This window comes from Gobio gobio (genome assembly GCF_949357685.1).
Source record: "Gobio gobio genome assembly, chromosome: 22".
NCBI classification, from domain to species: Eukaryota; Metazoa; Chordata; class Actinopteri; order Cypriniformes; family Gobionidae; genus Gobio; species Gobio gobio.
The window spans coordinates 45,565,790-45,592,712 of NC_137118.1; the positions used below are offsets into that span (position 1 = coordinate 45,565,790).

A 26,923-nucleotide genomic window follows, 5' to 3' on the forward strand; every position below is an offset into this window, starting at 1 on the left:
AATCACCAGATCACATTTAGTTTTATTATTATGATTATTCAAGGCATTTTAGATCATTTATTCTTATATATATAGTGCATTAATATCAGGAGAGGCGGGAGATAGTGAGCACCGGGAGAGTGTGTGTGTGTGCCAGGGCTCTACGCTAACATTTTTCTTGAGGAGCACTTGTGCTCCTAGCTTAAAAAATTAGGAGCACAGTCAAAAATTTAGGAGCGATCCATTACAGGATGATCTTTGTCCCTTTAAATTAATGTCCAGGGGCATTTTTACCATTATAAGAGCAATGTTTTCTAATCTTATTAAATGTATGTATCATCTTTTTGAATTTCTTCAATTAAAATAGAAAAGTTGTTTTTAAAATGTTAATTTAAATAATAAATTCAATTAGAGCAATAAGACACAACCAGACTGTTACCAATCTAATTAAATCAGCATCTAAAGATCAATCTCTGCAGTGTAGAAGTGGCACAGCAGCTCCATCTGAAGTGCTGTTTAGACACATTTACATAGACTTAATGCAGCTCATGGGTAAATAATGTTGTATGAATGTTTTAAAACTAAGTTTTTGAATTTAGAAAAAGGCTATGTACCTACAAGTTAAACTTAAACTTAGTTAAAATATGTATATTTTAAATAAAAAGTCCATGCAAAGTATAAATATGAAAATAAAACAGCCAGTAGGGGGCGTCAAGTCTATGTGCGAGTCGTTCATTAAATCGTTCAAACGCAGATTAATTCGATCGAACCGCTTGGAGATGCGCAACAGGTCTGGTGTAGTTTTGATTTTCACGAAATAGACAGTATTGTGGCTAAAACGTTGTTACTTAATATCAACTTGTCTATTGGACTTTTGTACAAGATCAGTATCACATTTGCAATCATGCCAATACTCGGAGCAATAGCTGTCCGTAACTTTTGGCGTTCTGGCGCTAATAAACATAAGTTCTTGCCGGAGCTACTTCTCTCTGTTTATATCTAGGACTGTGCTCTTCCACAGCGCTGCTGGAATAAAATAGTCAGAATATTAACACTTATTATATGTGTACCGTAGTGATTCAGGGTAAGATAAAAACACGGTTTGGAAAATGTATTCATTATATAGTCAATATATATATATATACATCTAGTCATTTTTAAACACAATAAAAGTTATGGACTGCAGCTGATAAAGATTAAATCAAGAACTCATACAGGGGTGTTTTTAAATTATTATTTATTAATTAATTTTTGGTGGCATTTTTGCCCCAAGCCCCCGTTAATTTCCGACCTTGTTTATGATCATCCAAATGTGGTATTTCTAGTTAATTTGGACTTGGCTGCAAATAAACATCAGCGTGAGGCGTCTGGTAAGTGTGCATGGCTGCGTCACACTCGTTTCACCTGTAAACAATCTGCGAAGTTTAGTCCGTCGCACACGTTTTTTGCACATGCTCTGCTGACAGAAGGCATGACAAGCAGTCGATCGCAGAACGAAACGCAACTGTTGCTCAGTCAGTGTTGATGCACTTTGGCAGTTGTAGTTTTTATTCCGATTGTATTATACATCTATTCATGAGAATCGATCGGGTCGCTCGCACCGGTGCAACATTACTACATTAAACGACTATATATAATAATGTATAGTAATGGAATGGGGGAATAATTGTGTGTCCTGATAACAACAATATTATTTCAATAATAATAAAAAAACTAAAAAGCTATCTCTTCCTTATTTTGGCCCAAAATATTACGATAAATATTGTATCGTGACGAGTGTATCGTTACACCCCTAATAGATAGGCTAATGAAGTATATCACTTGCTTATTGTGATAATTAATAATGAATTATTGAGCAGTAGTGTCTGAGTTGAATCCGTATGACAGCAGGTCATCAGTCACTCACAGTTTGCCAGGCATTTCATTGCAGATAACACCCAATGAGGCACGTCTTCTGCAGAAAAATATATCAGAAACAAAACAGAGAAAGAGATCTGTCAGAAATGAGCTATAAGAGCAATTAATGTGTCAAAATATAACCCATGCTCACCTGTTTTGTTCTTCAGGACAACAATGCCCTGCTTATTAACACCAAACACGTTGTGAACGATGTGCTTCGGGCTGAGAAGTTTCCCATCTAGAACTCCGTCCAGAGACTGGAGACCCAGTACAGCCTGTAAACTAATGAGAGAGATATCTCGTCTGTAGTCCTGACATTATTTCATATGTCACGATGTTACACGTCTGCATAATGCCCGGCTTTGGCGTTGACTGAGTGATCAGGAGACGAAAGTTCAACACTCTTACTTCAGCGATAAAAACAAACAAATGAAACACAAGTGAAGATTGGAATTGAAGGAATTGAAGATTGGATATATTCGTTTTGCGGAGACACATTTTTGTGGCCAAGTGTAAACCATCTTAACAATTGACCTATCGGTAAGCCCCTCCCATCGAACGCCGATGAGCCAATGGCAGTTGAGTATCAGTTGCGCTGGGACCGGAACTCGGACATCTTTAGGTTTCAGCGCCATAGAGAAACATTGGAAAATCCGAAGCTGTCATCGGTTTGATGATGTTTATGCTACAAAAATGGTAAATGTCGTGCCTGAGGTACTGTAACATTAGCCACGTTTACATGCGCACTTTTTTGTCATTCCGATTAAAATCATTACGATTGAAAGATTCGGTGGACTGTTTACATGAGACGTTATCTAAACCGATCTGGTGTTTACATGTGCTGACTTTCTGTAGAAATCCTTTTGTGATATGCGCACACAGTTTGTCTGCCGCCTCAGATTCGTTATGTATCGTGGATCAATAGTTCTGTGTTGGTAATTTTTATATTTATTTATTTTTCTGTGGGCGGACATGCAGTAGTTTAACCTCATTTATGTCCTATACAATGGCTATTTCAACAGCTGTGAATGATGAATGCGGAATCAAAAATGAATTCAATTCATTTATATTGAAAAACACAAAATTAACAATGAAATGCACTCAAATTATTAATAAAAACATAGGATATATGGTGAAACATGAATGAAGCATTCAAGACGTGCTCAGCATCATTACTAGTAGTACTAAACATATATATTTCAGATGATTAAGGAAAGATACCATAATCACAAAGGTATAAATATTAACAAAAGTAATTAAAGTAGACTGTGGGTAATGTTACTTAACAAATTTGAAGAAGTTGTTGAATTTTTTTTTTATAGCTAACTTAACTAACGAGAAACAGAGAGCAGCTTGAATGTTCCCCGTTGAAATGGCAACTCTCAACGGCCACCAGGACTTATGCAGTTTTATAAAAGCTATTTATTATTTGTCGTAAAGTGTAAGAATCACCTCAGAAAAATAAATTATTCTGTCAGGCGCAGTTGAAGCCTAGGACAAACACTGTCAAGATGAGATGGTGTAGCCAGGCTATGTCTGTGTCATTATTCAAACATCATGTTCATAACATGTTACGAAATAAAAAGTTTAATACCTCAGAAAAATGAACTTTCCTCTCTTATCAACATTAGCCTGGTGTGAGCGCGCGCTCTTCAGTTGAGGAGGCGCGCGCTGTATATCACGTCACAGAAAGACGTGCACTCACAGTAATCGGATCAGATCGTTTACATGGTGGAATTTTTCGTTTGATCGGTTCATGAAAAGGTTTATCCCACCTCTCTCAAACCCATTACAATTTCATTCGGTTTGGCCATTTTTATTCCGATTGAGGTGTTTATATGGAGTATTTTTATTCGGATTGGACTTTTAAACCGATTACAGTGCTCCATGTAAACGCACCTACTGATTCCAGGGATCCTGAGAGGATTGTCATTCTCTAATTAAGTTACGATTAAAGTTAGTAATTCCCTGCTAACGTACAAACCGACTAACTATAACTAACTGTTCTCATGCATGAAGGTCAGAAACACGAAGGATCTACGTTTCAGAGCATCTCTCCATATTATTAAACTGATTAAATGTGAATTTCTGTAATCTTACCCTGCGGTACATGAACAGTGTTGATCCTGGATGTTATCATCTGCGATTGTAACAAGAGGCTTCTCCCGTTTGCATTGAGATCTGTAAACCATCACTTCCAAATTAATCTCACCATATTTTTTTTATTCCCATTTTATTTCTGTGAGTTTAGATATGTTTAAGGTCTGCATTATCTGTCTTATAAGGAGGACTCCTATTTTGATGGGTATTATAGTCTACGGTTAGTGAAAGGAAGAGCTTGCACGCAGTTTATCGGAGTTGTTTTGCAGATACAAAGTTCACCAGTTATTAACTGCACCCCGAAAAGGTCTGTGTATATGTTTGTTTACTGTGAGTGTTTTTGTGTAATTTGCTGTGTATGTTAATGGTAATGCCACGGAGAGAGAGAGTTTGTGAATGAGACGTTAATGCGCACTTCTTATGCTTTGTTTGTTCAGCTCTTACGATGATTTTTTGAGTGAAAAACGATGTAATAAACTTCATAAACCATCAGTAAAGTTTGGCCATCATTCGGACGGGATATACGCTACATTCAGTGTTCAAAAACATCTTGGGATAAGGTTTTCACACTGACAGCTGTACATTGTAAGATATAGCAACTCCGTTTGTTTGTCCGAGTTAGCAACAGTAACTAAGGGGGGCGGGGCTTACCGATAGGTCAATTCTGATATCTACCCGATCAGTTAAAACACATGAGCAGGTTGATGCTTACTGTGTTAGTGTCATTGACTTCCATATCTGGTCCACGTGTTTCGGGGTTAACTCCGTCCTGCGGATTAACCGGCATTCAGGCACTTCACCGATGGCGATGCTGTGCCTCTTATTCCACGACTCGGAATTCTACGAGAAAAATCAAAATATATAAAAATGTAAAAACATAACAAAACTATTGCTCAGTAGCCGTTAACATTGTAAATGGCACATTTTTAAGATGATACAGCATCCACAGCCAAACGTCTTCTTACCATGAGAGGCTTCATGGGGATCTTCTCTGGCACTGAAATCTCCTCATAGTCGTCCCAGCGTGGGATTCTGGGAACTGAGCCGTGATCTCTTACAGGTGGACGCACAGGAACAGGCTTCAGAGGTGATTGTGGAGGAAATCTGACACATTTAAAGCATTTATTATTAATTATTTTGAAATACAAAACTATTTTTTTATTATTATAATGTAACATACACTTCCGTTCAAAAGTCTGGGGTCGGTAAATTTTTTCTTGAGCATCAGATCATCATATGAGAATGATTAGTGAAGGGTCATGTGACGCTGAAGACTGGAGTAATGATGATAAATTCAGCTTTGATCACAGGAATAAATTACACTTTACTATATATTCACATAGAAAACAGCTGATTTAAATTATAATAATATTTCACTACTTTTACTGTATTTTTGATCAAATAAATGCAGCCTTGTTAAGCAGAAGAGACTTAAAAAAAAAAAAAATCCTTACCGACCCCAAAATTATGAACGATAGAGTATATATTTAAATTAAATGTTGTTGTCGTTTTTATAGCCGCTTTAAAACAGCATCCGTTTTTCTATGATCCTTTATCTAGCGTTATTGTATGATCACACTCTTATTCATGCAAATGCTTTTAAACCATATATGAGCGAGAAGACAAAAGAGAACGCGCTGTCTGTGAATGTCCACCAGAATCGAGTTCTCTTTTGTGATTGAACGAACAATAACACAGAATTATGCCAAAATGGCCGTTTTGTCTAGTATTCTCATAAGAGCGGCCTTAAATGAGTTAAATAATGTCTTAAAGGGATAGTTCACCCAAAAATGAAAATTAGCCCATGATTTACTCAAGTCATCCTAGGTGTACATGAAATTCTTCTGTCAGACGAATACAATCAGTTACATTAAAAATGTCCTGACTCTTCCAAGCATTAGAAGTGCATCCATCCATCCATCCATCATAAAAGTGCATCTATCCATTATAAAAGTGCATCCATCCATCCATCCATCATAAAAGTGCATCCAACCATCATAAAAGTGCATCTATATACATTATAAAAGTGCATCTATCCATCATAAAAGTGCATCTATCCATCATAAAAGTGCATCTATACATTATAAAAGTGCATCTATCCATCATAAAAGTGCATCTATCCATTATAAAAGTGCATCCATCCATCCATCCATCCATCATAAAAGTGCATCTATCCATTATAAAAGTGCATCCATCTATCCATCCATCATAAAAGTGCATCCAACCATCATAAAAGTGCATCTATCCATTATAAAAGTGCATCTATCCATCATAAAAGTGCAATGATCTATCCATTATAAAAGTGCATCCATCCATTATAAAAGTGCATCCATCCATCATAAAAGTGCATCCATCCATCCATCATAAAAGTGCATCTATCTATTATAAAAGTGCATCTATCCATCATAATAGTACATCTATCTATTATAAAAGTGCATCTATCCATCATAAAAGTGCATCCAACCATCATAAAAGTGCATCTATCCATCATAAAAGTGCATCCAACCATCATAAAAGTGCATCCATGATCCATCAATCATAAAAGTACATCTATCTATTATAAAAGTGCATCTATCATCATAAAAGTGCATCTATCATCATAAAAGTACATCTATCCATCATAAAAGTGCATCTATCCATCATAAAAGTGCATCTATCTATTATAAAAGTGCATCTATCCATCATAATAGTACATCTATCTATTATAAAAGTGCATCTATCCATCATAAAAGTGCATCCAACCATCATAAAAGTGCATCTATCCATCATAAAAGTGCATCCAACCATCATAAAAGTGCATCCATGATCCATCCATCATAAAAGTACATCTATCTATTATAAAAGTGCATCTATCATCATAAAAGTGCATCTATCATCATAAAAGTGCATCTATCCATTATAAAAGTGCATCTATCCATCATAAAAGTGCATCCAACCATCATAAAAGTGCATCCAACCATCATAAAAGTACATCTATCCATCATAAAAGTGCATCCATCCATCCATCATAAAAGTACATCTATCTATTATAAAAGTGCATCTATCATCATAAAAGTGCATCTATCATCATAAAAGTGCATCTATCCATTATAAAAGTGCATCTATCCATCATAAAAGTGCATCTATCCATCATAAAAGTGCATCCATCCATCATAAAGTGCATCCAACCATCATAAAAGTACATCTATCCATCATAAAAGTACATCTATCATCATAAAAGTGCATCTATCCATCATAAAAGTACATCTATCTATTATAAAAGTGCATTTATCCATCATAAAAGTGCATCTATCATCATAAAAGTACATCTATCTATTATAAAAGTGCATTTATCCATCATAAAAGTACATCTATCCATCATAAAAGTACATCTATCATCATAAAAGTGCATCCATCCATCATAAAAGTACATCTATCTATTATAAAAGTGCATTTATCCATCATAAAAGTGCATCTATCATCATAAAAGTACATCTATCTATTATAAAAGTGCATCTACAGGGAGTGCAGAATTATTAGGCACGTTGATTTTCTGATCATATTTTTTTTCCAGGCACATTTGACCAATTCCAAACCACAGTAATCCTAATAACTACTATTGATTTAGTATTTAATAATGTATAAGTGATATATAATTGTTCATGAAGGCTGGAAATGAAAATAACCTTATATTCAGGTGTGCAGAATTATTAGGCATGTTTTCTTTTACAGATAAATTGAGCCAAAAAAGAGATTTAACTCAGACTGAAAAGTCAAAAAGTATTAAATGTCCATGAGAAGGATGCAATACTAATGCAATACTAGACATTGCAGTTAAGGCATGACCATTGGACAGTGAAATGCTCGTTGGGTCAACAGGATCTGACAAAAACAGGTGGTGAAGAAAAGACACCTGTTAACCGCAAAAGAATGAAGAATTAAGGTGAAGAATTAAGGGTGAAACCATCAGGAACCCTTTAGTCTCCAGCTCCACCATTTTCCAGAGCTGAACCTACCTGCAGTCTCCAGAAGTGAGTCAGGATCTCAGAGACTTCAGTTAGGTAAAGAATCCTAAAAAATGACCCCCACTAGATAAGAATCACAAGCTGAAGTGTTGTAAAATACATGAAGAAGGTTTTTTTATAGGCTTTATGGACAGATAGGTTGAGATGGACTAAAATGAACTCCCAAAACGTACTGCCAGATTCTGGAAGATGAATTCTTCAAACAGTGGTACTAGAGGATGTGGTGCTGGTCCTTCAAGAGTCACTCTCAACCTATCTGTCCATAAAGCCTATAAAAAAACCTTCTTCATGTATTTTACAACACTTCAGCTTGTGATTCTTATCTAGTGGGGGTCATTTTTTAGGATTCTTTACCTAACTGAAGTCTCTGAGATCCTGACACCTGCACTTCTGGAGACTCCAGGTAGGTTGCAGCTTTGGAAAATGGTGGCGCTGGAGACTAAAGGGTTCCTGATGGTTTCACCCTTAATTCTTCATTCTTTTGCGGTTAACAGGTGTCTTTTCTTCACCACCTGTTTTTGTCAGATCCTGTTGACCCAACGAGCATTTCACTGTCCAATGGTCATGCCTTAACTGCAATGTCTAGTATTGCATTAGTATTGCATCCTTCTCATGGACATTTAATACTTTTTGACTTTTCAGTCTGAGTTAAATCTCTTTTTTGGCTCAATTTATCTGTAAAAGAAAACATGCCTAATAATTCTGCACACCTGAATATAAGGTGATTTTCATTTCCAGCCTTCATGAACAATTATATATCACTTATACATTATTAAATACTAAATCAATAGTAGTTATTAGGATTACTGTGGTTTGGAATTGGTCAAATGTGCCTGGAAAAAAAATATGATCAGAAAATCAACGTGCCTAATAATTCTGCACTCCCTGTATCATCATAAAAATGCATCCAACTAGGGGTGCACCGATCCGATATTAGGATCGGATATCGGCCGCGATACTGACAAAATAGCTGGATCGGGGATCGGAAAAATGAACAGATCCACAAGCCGATCCAGGTGTTTTTTTTCCGTCGCAGCAGAACCTACGTCATTCGTCAGCTTCACGTGAGTCGCATGCTAGAAGCAACATGGAGCGAGCCAGAGAGTCGGCTGTGTGGAGGAGATATTTCACGCTTGCCACGCCAACTAGTTCGTCGGCTGTTTGCAATGTCTGCAAAGTAACTTAAATGTTTCGAGGGGAGGTGGTATTACTGCAAAGTCAGGGTCTTTCCTGCATTGAACATTTTTTGATGGCCGCCAAAGCCTAATTTGACGAGTTATTGTATGTGGAATAGATGCTGCGCTTGTGACTGAGAGAGACCGACCAGAGAGCTCCTCCCCCGCGCGCGCTCTCTGGGTCTTCAAAATAATCAGCGTTAGCTCTCTCATATTTCACATATTAATCCAATTCCAAATCTAAAGGTCGGAAGACCGAAACCATGTTGCACGTGACACATTCGGACAATTGTGTCCTTGAATTACCGCTGGGTGTGCATTGCGCTCAAAAAATGTTGACTCTTCTCTGACCAGCTGACATAAAGCATACTTTCAATAAACGGGAGACAAATCATATTCAGTTATGAAGTGTTTTCTGTGTGTTGACATCTTTCGCGATGTTCTAACAGACGGGATTCGCACACAACGCGTCTGCTAATGTCCGATTCGCGACCTAATGACTCCTTTGAACCGAATCATTTTAACGACTGGTTAGATTAGAACAACTGATCTGTCCAACACTGAACTCATGAATCAGTTTATTAATTTACTCAGAACGCATCTGAAATGAGAACACAAGTGTGCTTACCCAATTAAGCAAGAGTGGGTAGTAAGAATTATTTTTAATTATCAACAGTATTTCATCTTATTTCTGTTGACAATGTGTAGTAAAATAAATAGGCCTAGCCTACAATCATTTAGACAGGAGTGAGGTGAAACCAGAACAAAGTTGTTATTAGCTAGCTGATCATTTTTATTAAATTGCATATGGCAGAAAATTAAGACTATTTGTTAATTTGGAATGCTACTTTTTAATATTGATATGATTATTTACCAAAACAATTATCTGTAGTGTAAAAAATGTTTGGTAACTGTCAGATTACTATTGTATGTTTGACCAATACACTGTTTTTTGTTTCCACTGCTACATTTTATTTATTTAAAGAAGTTTGATTACATTCTATTTTAGATTTGAATGCACAATTGTTTTTTAAATAAATAAGAATTCAACACTTTACATACATCTGTTATTTTGTCTTAGTTATTTTTAGTTAGTAAAGTCTGGTGCCTTAGTCTCTTCAAGGAAGGTATAAGGTGGAAGATATACAGTTTATTATTAATTCAACAATAGTATCGGATCGGTATCGGGTATCGACAGATACACAAAGCCCAGGCATCGGTATCGGTATCGGGACTGAAAAAGTCGGATCGGTGCACCCCTACATCCAACCATCATAAAAGTGCATCTATCATCATAAAAGTGCATCTATCCATCATAAAAGTGCATCTATCCATTATAAAAGTGCATCCATCCATCCATCCATCCATCCATCATAAAAGTGAATGATCTATCCATTATAAAAGTGCATCCATCCATCATAAAAGTGAATGATCTATCCATTATAAAAGTGCATCCATCCATCATAAAAGTGCATCCATCCATCCATCCATCATAAAAGTGCATCTATACATTATAAAAGTGCATCTATCCATCATAAAAGTTCATCTATCCATTATAAAAGTGCATCCATCCATCCATCCATCATAAAAGTGCATCTATCCATTATAAAAGTGCATCCATCTATCCATCCATCATAAAAGTGCATCCAACCATCATAAAAGTGCATCCAACCATCATAAAAGTGCATCTATCCATTATAAAAGTGCATCTATCCATCATAAAAGTGCAATGATCTATCCATTATAAAAGTGCATCCATCCATTATAAAAGTGCATCCATCCATCATAAAAGTGCATCCATCCATCATAAAAGTGCATCTATCTATTATAAAAGTGCATCTATCCATCATAATAGTACATCTATCTATTATAAAAGTGCATCTATCCATCATAAAAGTGCATCCAACCATCATAAAAGTGCATCTATCCATCATAAAAGTGCATCCAACCATCATAAAAGTGCATCCATGATCCATCAATCATAAAAGTACATCTATCTATTATAAAAGTGCATCTATCATCATAAAAGTGCATCTATCATCATAAAAGTACATCTATCCATCATAAAAGTGCATCTATCCATCATAAAAGTGCATCTATCTATTATAAAAGTGCATCTATCCATCATAATAGTACATCTATCTATTATAAAAGTGCATCTATCCATCATAAAAGTGCATCCAACCATCATAAAAGTGCATCTATCCATCATAAAAGTGCATCCAACCATCATAAAAGTGCATCCATGATCCATCCATCATAAAAGTACATCTATCTATTATAAAAGTGCATCTATCATCATAAAAGTGCATCTATCATCATAAAAGTGCATCTATCCATTATAAAAGTGCATCTATCCATCATAAAAGTGCATCTATCCATCATAAAAGTGCATCCATCCATCATAAAAGTGCATCCAACCATCATAAAAGTACATCTATCCATCATAAAAGTGCATCCAACCATCATAAAAGTACATCTATCCATCATAAAAGTGCATCCATCCATCCATCATAAAAGTACATCTATCTATTATAAAAGTGCATCTATCATCATAAAAGTGCATCTATCATCATAAAAGTGCATCTATCCATTATAAAAGTGCATCTATCCATCATAAAAGTGCATCTATCCATCATAAAAGTGCATCCATCCATCATAAAGTGCATCCAACCATCATAAAAGTACATCTATCCATCATAAAAGTACATCTATCATCATAAAAGTGCATCTATCCATCATAAAAGTACATCTATCTATTATAAAAGTGCATTTATCCATCATAAAAGTGCATCTATCATCATAAAAGTACATCTATCTATTATAAAAGTGCATTTATCCATCATAAAAGTACATCTATCCATCATAAAAGTACATCTATCATCATAAAAGTGCATCCATCCATCATAAAAGTACATCTATCTATTATAAAAGTGCATTTATCCATCATAAAAGTGCATCTATCATCATAAAAGTACATCTATCTATTATAAAAGTGCATCTACAGGGAGTGCAGAATTATTAGGCACGTTGATTTTCTGATCATATTTTTTTTCCAGGCACATTTGACCAATTCCAAACCACAGTAATCCTAATAACTACTATTGATTTAGTATTTAATAATGTATAAGTGATATATAATTGTTCATGAAGGCTGGAAATGAAAATAACCTTATATTCAGGTGTGCAGAATTATTAGGCATGTTTTCTTTTACAGATAAATTGAGCCAAAAAAGAGATTTAACTCAGACTGAAAAGTCAAAAAGTATTAAATGCCCATGAGAAGGATGCAATACTAATGCAATACTAGACATTGCAGTTAAGGCATGACCATTGGACAGTGAAATGCTCGTTGGGTCAACAGGATCTGACAAAAACAGGTGGTGAAGAAAAGACACCTGTTAACCGCAAAAGAATGAAGAATTAAGGTGAAGAATTAAGGGTGAAACCATCAGGAACCCTTTAGTCTCCAGCTCCACCATTTTCCAGAGCTGAACCTACCTGCAGTCTCCAGAAGTGAGTCAGGATCTCAGAGACTTCAGTTAGGTAAAGAATCCTAAAAAATGACCCCCACTAGATAAGAATCACAAGCTGAAGTGTTGTAAAATACATGAAGAAGGTTTTTTTATAGGCTTTATGGACAGATAGGTTGAGATGGACTAAAATGAACTCCCAAAACGTACTGCCAGATTCTGGAAGATGAATTCTTCAAACAGTGGTACTAGAGGATGTGGTGCTGGTCCTTCAAGAGTCACTCTCAACCTATCTGTCCATAAAGCCTATAAAAAAACCTTCTTCATGTATTTTACAACACTTCAGCTTGTGATTCTTATCTAGTGGGGGTCATTTTTTAGGATTCTTTCCCTAACTGAAGTCTCTGAGATCCTGACACCTGCACTTCTGGAGACTCCAGGTAGGTTGCAGCTTTGGAAAATGGTGGCGCTGGAGACTAAAGGGTTCCTGATGGTTTCACCCTTAATTCTTCACCTTAATTCTTCATTCTTTTGCGGTTAACAGGTGTCTTTTCTTCACCACCTGTTTTTGTCAGATCCTGTTGACCCAACGAGCATTTCACTGTCCAATGGTCATGCCTTAACTGCAATGTCTAGTATTGCATTAGTATTGCATCCTTCTCATGGACATTTAATACTTTTTGACTTTTCAGTCTGAGTTAAATCTCTTTTTTGGCTCAATTTATCTGTAAAAGAAAACATGCCTAATAATTCTGCACACCTGAATATAAGGTGATTTTCATTTCCAGCCTTCATGAACAATTATATATCACTTATACATTATTAAATACTAAATCAATAGTAGTTATTAGGATTACTGTGGTTTGGAATTGGTCAAATGTGCCTGGAAAAAAAATATGATCAGAAAATCAACGTGCCTAATAATTCTGCACTCCCTGTATCATCATAAAAATGCATCCAAGTTCCAACCATCATAAAAGTGCATCTATCATCATAAAAGTGCATCTATCCATCATAAAAGTGCATCTATCCATTATAAAAGTGCATCCATCCATCCATCCATCCATCATAAAAGTGAATGATCTATCCATTATAAAAGTGCATCCATCCATCATAAAAGTGAATGATCTATCCATTATAAAAGTGCATCCATCCATCATAAAAGTGCATCCATCCATCCATCCATCATAAAAGTACATCTATCCATCATAAAAGTACATCTATCTATTATAAAAGTGCATCCAACCATCATAAAAGTACATCTATCCATCATAAAAGTACATCTATCTATTATAAAAGTGCATCAATCATCATAAAAGTACATCTATCTATTATAAAAGTGCATCTATCATCATAAAAGTGCATCTATCATCATAAAAGTACATCTATCCATCATAAAAGTGCATCCATCCATCATAAAAGTACATCTATCTATTATAAAAGTGCATCTATCATCATAAAAGTACATCTATCCATCATAAAAGTGCATCCATCCATCATAAAAGTACATCTATCTATTATAAAAGTGCATCTATCCATCATAAAAGTACATCTATCCATCATAAAAGTGCATCCATCCATCATAAAAGTACATCTATCTATTATAAAAGTGCATCTATCATCATAAAAGTGCATCTATCATCATAAAAGTACATCTATCCATTATAAAAGTACATCTATCCATCATAAAAGTACATCTATCCATTATAAAAGTACATCTATCCATCATAAAAGTACATCTATCCATCATAAAAGTGCATCTATCCATCATAAAAGTGCATCTATCCATCATAAAAGTACATCTATCCATCATAAAAGTACATCTATCCATCATAAAAGTGCATCTATCCATCATAAAAGTGCATCTATCATCATAAAAGTGCATCTATCATCATAAAAGTGCATCTATCCATCATAAAAGTGCATCTTTCATAAAAGTGCATCTATCCATTATAAAAGTGCATCTATCCATCATCATAAAAGTGCATCCATCCATCAAAAAAGTGCATCCATCCACCATAAAAGTGCATCTATCCATTATAAAAGTGCATCTATCCATCATAAAAGTGCATCCATTCATCATAAAAGTGCATCCATCCATCATAAAGTGCATCTATCCATCATAAAAGTGCATCCATTCATCATAAAAGTGCATCCATTCATCATAAAAGTGCATCCATTCATCATAAAAGTGCATCTATCCATCATAAAAGTGCATCCATTCATCATAAAAGTGTATCTATCCATCCATCATAAAAGTGCATCTATCCATCATAAAAGTACATCTATCCATCATAAAAGTACATCTATCCATCATAAAAGTGCATCCATCCATCATAAAAGTGCATCAGTCCATCATAAAAGTGCATCTATCCATCATAAAAGTGTATCTATCCATCCATCATAAAAGTGCATCCATTCATCATAAAAGTGCATCTATCCATCATAAAAGTGTATCTATCCATCATAAAAGTGCATCCATTCATCATAAAAGTGCATCTATCCATCATAAAAGTGTATCTATCCATCATAAAAGTGTATCTATCCATCATAAAAGTGCATCTATCCATCATAAAAGTGTATCTATCCATCCATCATAAAAGTGCATCCATTCATCATAAAAGTGCATCTATCCATCATAAAAGTGTATCTATCCATCCATCATAAAAGTGCATCTATCCATCCATCATAAAAGTGTATCTATCCATCCATCATAAAAGTGCATCCATTCATCATAAAAGTGCATCTATCCATCATAAAAGTGTATCTATCCATCCATCATAAAAGTGTATCTATCCATCCATCATAAAAGTGTATCTATCCATCCATCATAAAAGTGCATCCATTCATCATAAAAGTGCATCTATCCATCATAAAAGTGTATCTATCCATCATAAAAGTGCATCCATTCATCATAAAAGTGCATCCATTCATCATAAAAGTGCATCTATCCATCATAAAAGTGTATCTATCCATCATAAAAGTGCATCTATCCATCATAAAAGTGTATCTATCCATCATAAAAGTGCATCCATCCATCATAAAAGTGCATCCATTCATCATAAAAGTGCATCTATCCATCATAAAAGTGTATCTATCCATCCATCATAAAAGTGCATCTATCCATCATAAAAGTACATCTATCCATCATAAAAGTGCATCTATCCATCATATACCTGTACGCAAGTCGACTTAGGGGTCAGGGGTTACTCTTTCACCGCCAACTTGCGTACCGCTGACTGCCGGAAGTTAGTTATTTTAGTCTATAAAGTTTAAAATATGGATATATTTTTTTTACACAAACGCTTCACTTCACTTCAGAAGAGCCAGGACATTTTTTAATATAACTCTGATTGTGTTCGTCTGAAAGAAGACTTGAGGGGGAGAAATAAATTTCAGTATCAGTGATACTGGCCTTCATTCATAAAAAGATGCCATTACAACAAATATGTAAAATATACCGTCTTTACGTTGTTTCTACATTAATTTGGAGAATAACTGTGGAATTATTACAATATAAAAATATTAAAAACTCTGATGTTTTAATTGTGTTTAATCGCGATTAATTACAGAAACAATGAGAGATTTAGCACTACTTTATACAAGTTTCAAAGCAGCTTCACGTTAATAAACAGGAAAATAAAGCCATTTATGAAAGATTCTTCAAAATCACCGGTATAGGTGCCCGTTGTCCTCAAGGTTCTCTCTACCAAACCGTCCTTTGACGTCCTCGATGACGTGATTTTTGAGGAATTTTCTGAGCAACTGGAGCGTTTGGTAGCGCGTCACCTCCGGCCCGAAGTTCTGGTTTTGTCTGAGCAAATCGTGGAGGAAGTCGACAGCCTCGGCTCCCGTGAAACTGTGATCGTAGCTCCTGAAATGAGCCCAGTGACGTCTGACCGGCATTCCACCACGGAAGAGCTTGATGGTCTCATTCCACTGGAGAAAAGGGAAGACATTTCACATTTAATGAGGCTGAGACTGAGGTGGTACATCAGGGTTTTAAAATCAAACCTAAGACTTTTTAAAACCTGCACAAATGAAATGAATACCACAGAACAAACCCATACAATCTCACAATAAATCTCTAATTATTTTACTTGAATATGCCACATATTCAACTGCAAGTTTAAATACTCAAGACATGTTTTATTCAATATTTACTGAATGTAATGAAATCAGTTTATGTCATATCATATATCAATACACAAAAAGCAGAGCTCCATCAATAATAGATTTTGCTGATACGATAATGTGTTTAAAGAAAGGCAATAACAAGATTATTGTGCTTCATATACTAATAAAAATCTATACTGTGTTAAATAATGTTCTTAGTCTGTTTTTCCTGTGACGGGGTGACCCAGAGAGAAGATGCAAGACTTTGCGTTGATTAAAATACCGGATACTGTTTACTTTGTAACCAATAAAAATATGCATAATGAGGGATTTTTTAAATCATAAACAAGCCCGAATTACACTGGGACTTATTTTGAAATGTCTATCACTTCCAGCTGCTCATTCAAAATAATGAGAGATGTAAATATGCACTCTCTTACAACAATCTACAATACATTATCCTGGTTTCACAGACAGGGCGTAGAATAGATTAAGCCAGGATTAAGTCTTAGCTCATTTAGGACATTTAAGTAGCTTTTATAAAGATGCCTTAGAAAAACACATTACTGGTGCACATCTTGAGACAAAACAATGGCACTGACATATTTTAAGATACATCTCAGTGCAATTTGCTTTAAGTTAAAACATGCATTTTAGTCTGGGACTAGCTTAAACCTTGTCTGTGAAACCGGGGGATTTTAATATAAAAATCAAAACGTAACCATTTCATCAAAAGTGCATCATAAGCAATCGCTTGGCATGAATGAGCCGTCTTCACTGATTGCGAACTGCTCTGAAACAAATCCTGATGAACAGCGCCGCTCACATTTATTTAAATTAATCATATGCTTCTGAAGTTTAATAATCGTATTATTAAGTCGTATTGCGGCAACCCCAAATTTAAAACCTTTTAAAAAGATAATTAAGACTTGTAATGGCCTTAAAGTTGATCAAACCAAATGGTTTTGAAGGACCCGCGGGAACCCTGTATTTCTTCAAATTAGCTATTTTATGCATCTACACCAAAACCTACTATTAATATTTTATTTATGAGTGATGATTTTAGGTGGTTACCCAACACATCAATCACAGCCCAGAGAAACAACACTGATTATATAGAAACATGAGTATATTATTGATGTAATAAACCAAAAACAATCACGTCCTTAATGCCAGTTCATTTTATGCATTCTTAAAAGGAATAGTTGAAAAAATGACCAAACTATGAAAATTATCCCATAATTTAGGCCTACTCCCCCTCAAGCCGTATGTGAGTTTCTTCTTTCAGCCGAACACAATAAGAGTTATATTAAATAATATCCTGGCTCTTCCCAGCTTTATAATGGGAGTGAATGGAGGACGAGTATGGCTTTTGTAAGAAAAATATCCTTATTTAAAACTTATAAACTATAATCACTGGGTCGGATTGTCGGATGATCTTGAAAATGCGTTGTTCAAACGACAAAAATGATTCTGAAATCAGATTAGATCACAAAATCCAATCTCGGTTTTGATCTGGATCGAATCATCAGTTTGTGTTGAGTTAGTAAGATTGGGATACCTTTGATTAAAAAAAATCCCAGCTAAAGGCTGATTTCAGGAACAAATTTGTTTCATGTAATATACACTTATTTTTTTATTTTGCTCTTGATTAGTTTAACTGTTAAAGTAATAAATTAGAACCTATTAAAGGCACGATATGTATAATTTTTGGATAAAAAAAATCCACAAGAACAATGTTATATATTGTGTTGACTTGTGTACTTGCAGTATCCCAAATGTTTCTAATCCAGAGAAATCATCCATTTTAACCAGGACACGAACTGTGTCTGTGCGTCGCTTATCACCCCAAATTTCCGTTTGTATCATTGATGGACAGAAACTATTGATTGTTCTCCAGCTCAACACAGTTAGTCTTATTGTTTAAATCTGGTGTTGGTGATTTACCGCGAGTGCCATGTTTTCATACTACAGTAACGTCAATAAATCTTCCCGTCGTATTCTTTTCCACCGGCTGTAGAGGTGAAGACAACAACTCCCATGATTCCGCATAATCAAGGCGTCATCAAGCTACACCTTTGTTTTGTATAAGTGACCTCTAGCGGCTGAAATAACATATTGTGCCTTTAAAGGTGCACTATGTAACTTTTCCGTCCGCTAGAGGTCACCTAATTAAAACAAAGGCGTAGTTTGATGACGGCACGTTTGAGCGCAGAATCTTGGGACATGTGGTCTTCAGCTCAGAATCGGGACAAAACTCAAATGATGTGATTATTAACGTTACTGTTAGAGATGCTCCGATCAGCATTTTTGGGGCCGATCACCGATTACCAAGATCATGATCTGCCGATTGCCGATCACTGCCGATCACAGAATGGCAATCTTTTATCTATAATCTTGCAGAGTTTGCACCATTTGTAGAAATTAAACTAACTCTAAATTAACTGAGTCGAGATCTTGAAGAACCACCAAGTGTTTATTTTAGAAAATGAGAACTTAAGGCTACTGTAGGCCATCTTTCCCAAATAAATGTATATAATAAATGTATATAATTATCTCAGCTTAATATTTGATCATGCAGTGCATTTTTGTTTTTAAAAACAATTTTTCAGGTAGGTCTAACATTAGTATTGAGGTAAGAAATACTAAATACATTTAATAAGAAATCAAATTTAAAATAATATTGGTCTTCCCTGAATAAATTAAATTAGATTAATCCTTACACTTAAGGTTGCAAAAGTTAGTCATTCAAGAGCAGTGAGTGTCATAAAGGTTCATCAAACAACACAAGACAAAGAGAAACTCAGAGACAGCAGCAGTTTATTTAAGATGTGTGACGAGTTTAATGTCGGTTTCAATGATGTCATTGCGGATATCTGTAATTCAGTTTTGCCTAGTCAAACTGAATTACTGATATCTCTATCTGTCATTTCGACTAGTCGCAATTATGTTACAGATATCTTGAATGGCAATTCCAAATACCCAAAACGTAATTAGGACTAGCCAGAAAGACGTTGTTGATATCCACAATGTTAATTCCAGATAGCCAAACCTAGCTTTTAAATGCTAAACGGCTTGCCATAGGTTCCTCAGGTAAAAGAGCATCTCACGATTTACAAATAGTTGGAACATTTGGGATATTGTAAGTACTCAACTGAACAAAATACATAGCCTAGTGGTTTTTGGATATTTTACTCAAAAAAATGTTACATAGTGCAGCTTTAAACCTTTCGGTAACCTACAGTTATAATCCCCAAACAGCTGTAAATGTCAAACAAAAATATATTTGAAAGTGTTTTTTTGTAAATCACAATTTGTAAACTACATAAGAGATGAACCAGTCAAAAGTTGTTTGCAAGTAAACACAAAGTTTCTCGGGTGAACGCCAAGCGAAAATTTTCAGCAAACGCAAAAACTTTGAACAATTGGGCCCTGGATATTATTTAATGCAACTAAGATTGTGTTCAGCTGAAAGAAGAAACTCATACACCTAGGACGGCTTGAGGAGGAGTAAATTATGGCATAAATTTTATTTTTGGGGTGAACTATCCCTTTAAGGATCATTCTAGTGCATCTCATTTTCTGAAATGCTATGCTTAAATATGCAAAGGAGCCATTATCAAATGAAATAAGCACCAATTTGCATACATTCCCAAAACAGAAATATGAAGAATGGATAAAGCCAGATTAAAATATATACATTACAGGAAAAAAAAGTTTTTACAGAAGACTATCCTTTTAATAACTCCATAAATCATAAAATTACGGCAGAGTCATGTTTTTAAATACACACACACGTTAAATAAAACCCTTTATAGATATAGACATCAATAAAACTAATTTGTTTGTATGCAAGTGCAGGAAAGAGATAAAAACCTAATTTAAAGATGTCTTTAAAAGGCATGTATAGTAATTTAAAGACGCAAATAGATAAAGTTCAATAAAACAATTACTTAACGTTAGTCAGAAAGACAAGTTATGCAACCAAAATAGCCTTTCTTTAGTCCTACTGAGGCGTGTGTGGGCTTAGTTATATTGGTGATATTTTAACAAACGGTTTAAAGAGACACTAAACTACTTAAAACACACTAAATAAGCGTTAAAAGAAACAGTTAGCGATTCAAAAATTGCCTCTTACCAATTTCGTCGCCCTATAAGGCCCAGGTCCAATCATTTTGCCATCCATTTGATCCCGATTAGGTTTTAATAGCGTATTATTTATCCATTTATTGCGTTTTTATCTGTAACCATCCCGACGCCAGTTAATTCACTTTTGAAAACCGAAACGTTCCTGAACATAATGTGATTGGCACACGAAATCAACCACGTGATGCCACTTTACCAAATATGGGCATCAGCGTAACCGGGGCTGACAGAATGCACTATGGGAGGTGTAGTTTAACTGCGCGGTTTAACGTACACGTAATGAAAAGCACAGGCAAACAGAGATAGTAACAAATAATTTATTTTGTTTCACTATAAAACAGTCAATCTTTCACAAAATTGTACATTTAAAAAGACAAAAACAATCTTGATAACATTTTGGTCTTCCATTTCTTCAGATCAGTAGAATATAAAAGCATAACGGGTAATACCTAAAGATCAATTTCTTTTTTTTAAAAGATCACATTAAGAAAACATCAACATTAAATAAAGAATAAATAAAATCACAGCATAAACAAAACAATCACTTCAGATGATGTCACTTCTGCAGAAACCAGGTTCGAGCACAGCCAGGCGAATCAGTCAAGCGTTCCTCAAGGGGTCAAAGGACATCGGGCTCATTCATTTACAACTAAAACAACCTTCAAAAGACCCTTTCGGCAACAAACGTCAAATCACCTTTGCTCTCATAACCTCTTCATATTTGGCCAGCAGTTCAATCATATTCCAAAGCTGAGAATTTCGATATTTACAGGTAAATTGGAGGACATAAATACTGTACTTCTCACCCCATACTCATTTCAAAACCTTAAGTGAAGACGACAATAAATGAGGACAGAATCGCTAGTATAAAAAATAAAAAACACCAGTGTGCAAATTCGGAAGTCTTCAATCCAGTGATAAGGTGGCTGTATTCCACATTAGTTTTAACATAAAACAGGGGAGTGGAACATGAACGCATGAAATAAAGAGGAATATTCCCACTTAACAGGTTAGGAGCCTCACTTTTAGCTGGCCAAAGGGAAAGATCACTCAGATTTCTTGAGAAGGTAGTTTCCGTTCTGCAGTACTTTGGGCAGCCGCTTGCCCTTGGTGTAGGCGTGATAGTAGAAGTGGAGGAACAGGATCAGGAAGATCAGCCCATACAGGCCGATGACGTAGAGGAAGACGGGGAACTGGTAGGGACAGTCCTTCATGAAGAAGAACTGGCCGATGTGAGCCGTGATCAGCACAAACTGAACCTGAACGGAAAGGTCAACCGGTTTAGAGACGTCAAGAGACACTGAGGATGGGTAGATGAGGAGCTCGTGAAGGGGGAACTTACCAGCTGGATGGTGGTCATGTACTTTTTCCACCAGAGGTACTTCTGGTAGGCGGGTCCCATGGCAGAAAGAGCGTAGTAGGAGTACATGACCACATGGACGATGCAGTTCAGCAGGGCATGGAAAGTTCCCAGACCACCTGAGAAAGACAAATATACAATTAGCACTGAACAGTGTTCAATAAACGTCATAAAAGCTAAAATTAAGCACAGCTGGCAATGCGGTTTGCCTTCAGAAGACTAATCTTACACATGACAAGTCACACAAACGTACATATGGGCATTCATTATTTGGGGGAGGGGGGTAATATTAAAAAAAAAGGCACAATATGTATAGCCTGGTCCTACCAGACTTGTAAATAAACACTAAAAATTGCTGGGTTAAAAATAAACAAAGTTGGGTTGAAAAATGGACAAACCCAGCAATTGGGTGGTTTTAACCCAGCGGTTGGGTTAAATGTTTGCTTAAAACAACCCAATTGCTGGGTTTGTCCATTTTCAACCCAGCATTTTTTAGAGTGTACCGCAATCCCAGACTTTTGGGTAAATCAAAGGGACTACACTCTTAAAAATGCTGGGTTAAAAACAACCCAAGTTGGGTTGAAAATGGACTAACCCAGCAATTGGGTTGTTTTAAGCAAACATTTAACCCAACCGCTGGGTTAAAGCGACCCATTCACTGGGTAAAAAAACAAAAAAAAATAATTAAGGTTAGTCCATTTTCAACCCAACTTGGGTTGTTTTTAACCCAGCAATTTTTTAGAGTGTAACCAATTGCTAACGTTTGGTCGTGACGAATGTCATCTCAAACTAGAGCACGTTCTCAGCCACTCCCTCGGTTCACTGATTGGACCGGTTAAAATTTGTTCGGAGAAAACCAGAGAATATACAAAAACAAAAGTGCTGGGTAAAAAAATAACCCAAGTTGGTTGAAAATGGACTAAGCCAGCAATTGGGTTGTTTTAACCCAGCGGTTGGGTAAAATGTTTGCTTAAAACAACCCAATTGCTGGCTTAGTCCATTTTCAACCCAACTTGGGTTATTTTTAACCCAGCATTTTTTAAAGTGTACCGCAATTCCAGACTGAGTGTGGAAGGAAAATGAAAATGGAGCGAAAGTACGTAGGAGGGCGGAGCCAGGCTACAATATGTAAGGTTTTGGGATTAAAATATCCCCAAAAAAAATAAATAAAATCACTAGAACGGCGTTAAACATTTTGTGGACTTCTTTACTTGCATTATCCCAAATGTTTAAATACAGACAAATAAGCAATTTTGCATTTGTGCGTCACCGATCAGTGACAATACTTGCGTTTTCCTCCGGTTTTGTGTTGTCGAAACCAAATACGCTTTAATATCTGATGCGTTTTATTAGACAGGTGAGCAACTGTTTGGATCATTGATGGACAGAAACTAATCATTGTTCTCCAGATCAACAAAGTCTTCTTGTTTAAATCTGGTGTTGTTGATTTACCGTGAGTACCATGTCTTACCGCCTAATATGATCTCACTCACTGCAGTGTGAACAAGTGTCTCAGTAGCGCCGAGTGAACAGAGTAGCATTATAACAACTTTCATGTGTGTAATATGATAAAACAGCGCTGGTCTCCCCCCACACACGAGCAGAAGCGCTTGTATGTGACCGAATAAAAGCTCTGCGAAATCAAGGCATCAAGAAAGACACGCCTTTGTTTTGAATAAGCGACCTCTAACGCCAAAACAAAAAAACATTGTGCCTTTAATTTGAGTGAACGGTTCGTACAGATACTGTAAAATTAAGTTCCAGGACATTCTAGCACTTTTTTGTTTTCAAGGGCTACAATCAGATCCCACTTATCAAACAATATATCTTTCTAGACAGGCTGCAGCATTAAATTAGCATGAAAAGATTGTTTTATCAAGGAAATTAAATACCCATTTCACATACGTCGCCTTTCAAGTCGTCAAGCACTTTTCATAAATATTGCTGTTTACAGGTGTTCCACGACTTAAAGCCACAATATGTAATTTTTCGCCGCAGCTTATTTCAAAATAAAGGCGTGGCTTGAGGACGCCTTGATTTCACAGAGTGATTATGCCGCAGATGAGTGTTTCCGCTTATGCGCATGTCAACATGAAGCATGGACTCGCAGTAAATCAAGAACATCAGATTAGACAAGACTAAATGTGTTGAGCTGGAGAACAATGATTAGTTTCGGTCCATCAATGATCCAAACAGTTGCTCACCCGTCAAAAAAACAAAACATAACACTAAAAGCGCTCTAATGCATTTCCATGGTTTCTACGAAATAAAACTGGAAACCAAGGGTAATGCGTGTATTATGTCATTGATAAGTGACACACGGGCACGGTTCATGTCCTGGTTAAAATTAATAATGCATTTTTCTAGATTTAAACATTCTTCGAAACATTGGGGATAGTGCAAGTACACAAGTCAACTAAATATATAACATTGTTGATATTTTAATCCAAAAATCTTACATATTGCACCTTTAATTTCAAAAACTCAAATTCAAGCACCTTTTACGAACCCGGTTTAATGAAACCTGAACGGTTTCAGTCCAGATTACCAAAATTTAAATCCCAAAAATGTGGATTCATTTTTACAATGAATCCACATGTTTAAAAGCGGTTCTTCATATAAAGCGATCATATCCCTTCACAAGACTTATACCTCTCAATTCATATAAAATGCATTTCACAACCGTTCTGAATCCAAGTGACCTTGCCTTTCAATGGAGGGACAGACCTCACTAAAAAGGTTTTTGCATCATTATGGTTTGGTAAAATTACAAATTTTCATTTTCAGGTGACTGTCCCTTTAAGTGTCAATCGTATAATGCTTTACCTGCGGCAAATCGGACCCCAAACCACCATGTAAAGGGCATGATTGAGTGATGGTAGACGTGAAGGAAAGTAACTTGGCTGTTCTTTTTCCTCAAGACAAAGAAAATCTACAAAGACAAGGAACAAAAGGGGTTTAGCCACAGTCTTTCGTAAAAGATTTTGAATGCAAAAGAAATGCACTTACAGTATCAAGCATCTCAATGAACTTGGAGAAGTAGTACAACCAGCAGGTCCATGCCATCTAAAGGAGGAAACAAGACGGTAAAGGAAATGACTAATTGTTGCACGCGTCATCAGATGATAACAAGTGCACAATTGCAGGAATGTGATGCATTCACTTACCCTGAGAGCCTGAGGAGAACTGGAATAATCCACGAGGTCACACCTATAGGTGTATCCGTTCGCCCAACCAGACATGAGAAACTGCAAAGAGGTGGGAAGAGACGCTGATAAACACATGGACAAAAGAAAGAAAATCCTTGCATGATGCAACAGAGACCGATCACGAACCTCATAAATCATGTAGAGGGAAAACGCCACAATGCTGAGGTTATAGACGATCATGAGACGCTTGAGGTCAAAGGGCTTGCGGTTCTCCATCAGCCGAGGACCCAGGGATGTCACAAAGTAGATGTAGGCTACGATGATGAAGGTCTGAGGGAACGGGGAGGCCATGAGCAGCCAGTTACCAGTCCGTGGATCTGCAAAAGATGCAAAACACGTCATTTTCCCAGCCAGAAAACTCAACAGTCAATGCATGATGAGGATGAAGATGCAAACTCACCTGCTTCCTTAAGCCACTCATCATACAGAAGAACGGCCCGAGAGGTCAGTGTGTTGAAAGCCATGTCTAAGGAGTCTTTAGGCTTCTCGTCTAGAGACAATAAGGAGATCAAGTTATTAAAATTATAGAGTCTGTTAAGCAAGATAAACCTTTAAAATGTATAAAGAGGGATTTCCCAAGTCTCTCATGCCACTCCCAAAGACAAACCCACACCCAAACACAACTGGAAGGACGTGAAACCTCAGTAGATTCAAGTTATTTTAGCATTTCAACTATTTAAATAGCTTGAAAACTTTATAAAAGGGCAGTATTTTCAAAGCACCTTGTTTACTCCAACAGGAAATATTTCGTCTATGAAACCTACTAAATAAGAGTCCTAGGACAGAAACGCAAACCTTTCAAAACCCGATGTTGTGCTCCTTCCACGCGCTCCCTCCTCCTGGTGTATCAATTGCATGGCTTTCTATAAACCTGCAGTACTTATACAACCTGTAGCCCTGGCCCCGCCCATAATTATTCATATATGGAGATTCCGCCCCATGAAACTTCCGGAATGCAGGTCGAAACTTTGGGGCGGCCGCTCATTGGCGTTTCCATGGCGGCCAGCATGAAAATATGAGCGGAACGCGGTACGAATGTCAACAGCAGGTGTGTGTCATTATTTTGCCCGCAGAAAAAAGCTTCAAAACGCCGTGGAAATGGTGGAAGATGTGCAAATATACGGACTTAAGATGTTTTCAAGGTGAATATACGAAAAAAAAAGTATTTTCCACATCAGAAACAACAGAAAACGGGGCTAGTAGTCACACTTATAGTATTTCTCACGGTTGGTTTATCCTTCAAACTCAATTTCTGTCTAGACACATACCTTAAAGTCTACAAAAAAGGTTTAAACACAGCTACTGTTGTGTAAAAAGATACATGTTTACTTTTTGTGACAACATGCCCCTTTTTTTTTATAACAAAAATGTGATAGCCGACTATAATTAGGTAAAAAAAAACAGAATAGGCCTGCTAAAATTATAATGTCTGTATAATTAAATAGGATGATTACAAAACATT

General features: G+C 36.2%; 2 protein-coding genes across 2 annotated transcripts in view; both read right to left on the reverse strand.

Annotated features, from left to right (window-relative positions):
* LOC307118362 (DEP domain-containing protein 1B-like) overlaps nucleotides 1-21,057 on the reverse strand; it is a 42,602-nt gene extending 21,545 nt beyond the window's left edge. Inside the window, exons 1-6 of the mRNA XM_079803974.1 lie at nucleotides 20,885-21,057; nucleotides 16,304-16,569; nucleotides 4,944-5,082; nucleotides 4,691-4,818; nucleotides 2,030-2,160; nucleotides 1,886-1,933 (exon numbers count right to left, since the gene is read on the reverse strand). Of these exons, the coding sequence (XP_079660100.1) occupies nucleotides 1,886-1,933; nucleotides 2,030-2,160; nucleotides 4,691-4,818; nucleotides 4,944-5,082; nucleotides 16,304-16,569; nucleotides 20,885-20,932 (760 nt within the window). The 5' untranslated portion in view covers nucleotides 20,933-21,057. The remainder of the gene's footprint in view (nucleotides 1-1,885; nucleotides 1,934-2,029; nucleotides 2,161-4,690; nucleotides 4,819-4,943; nucleotides 5,083-16,303; nucleotides 16,570-20,884) is intronic.
* A 139-nt stretch (nucleotides 21,058-21,196) lies between these two features.
* LOC307118550 (very long chain fatty acid elongase 7-like) lies at nucleotides 21,197-26,316 on the reverse strand. The gene is made up of 8 exons (XM_079804202.1): nucleotides 26,257-26,316; nucleotides 25,862-25,951; nucleotides 25,588-25,778; nucleotides 25,420-25,500; nucleotides 25,262-25,318; nucleotides 25,079-25,184; nucleotides 22,235-22,371; nucleotides 21,197-22,151 (listed from the first exon to the last, which is right to left on the reverse strand). The coding sequence occupies exons 2-8, from the start codon at nucleotides 25,923-25,925 to the stop codon at nucleotides 21,939-21,941; spliced, it is 849 nt and encodes a 282-aa protein (XP_079660328.1). The 5' UTR covers nucleotides 25,926-25,951; nucleotides 26,257-26,316; the 3' UTR covers nucleotides 21,197-21,938.
* Nucleotides 26,317-26,923: the final 607 nt, after the last annotated feature.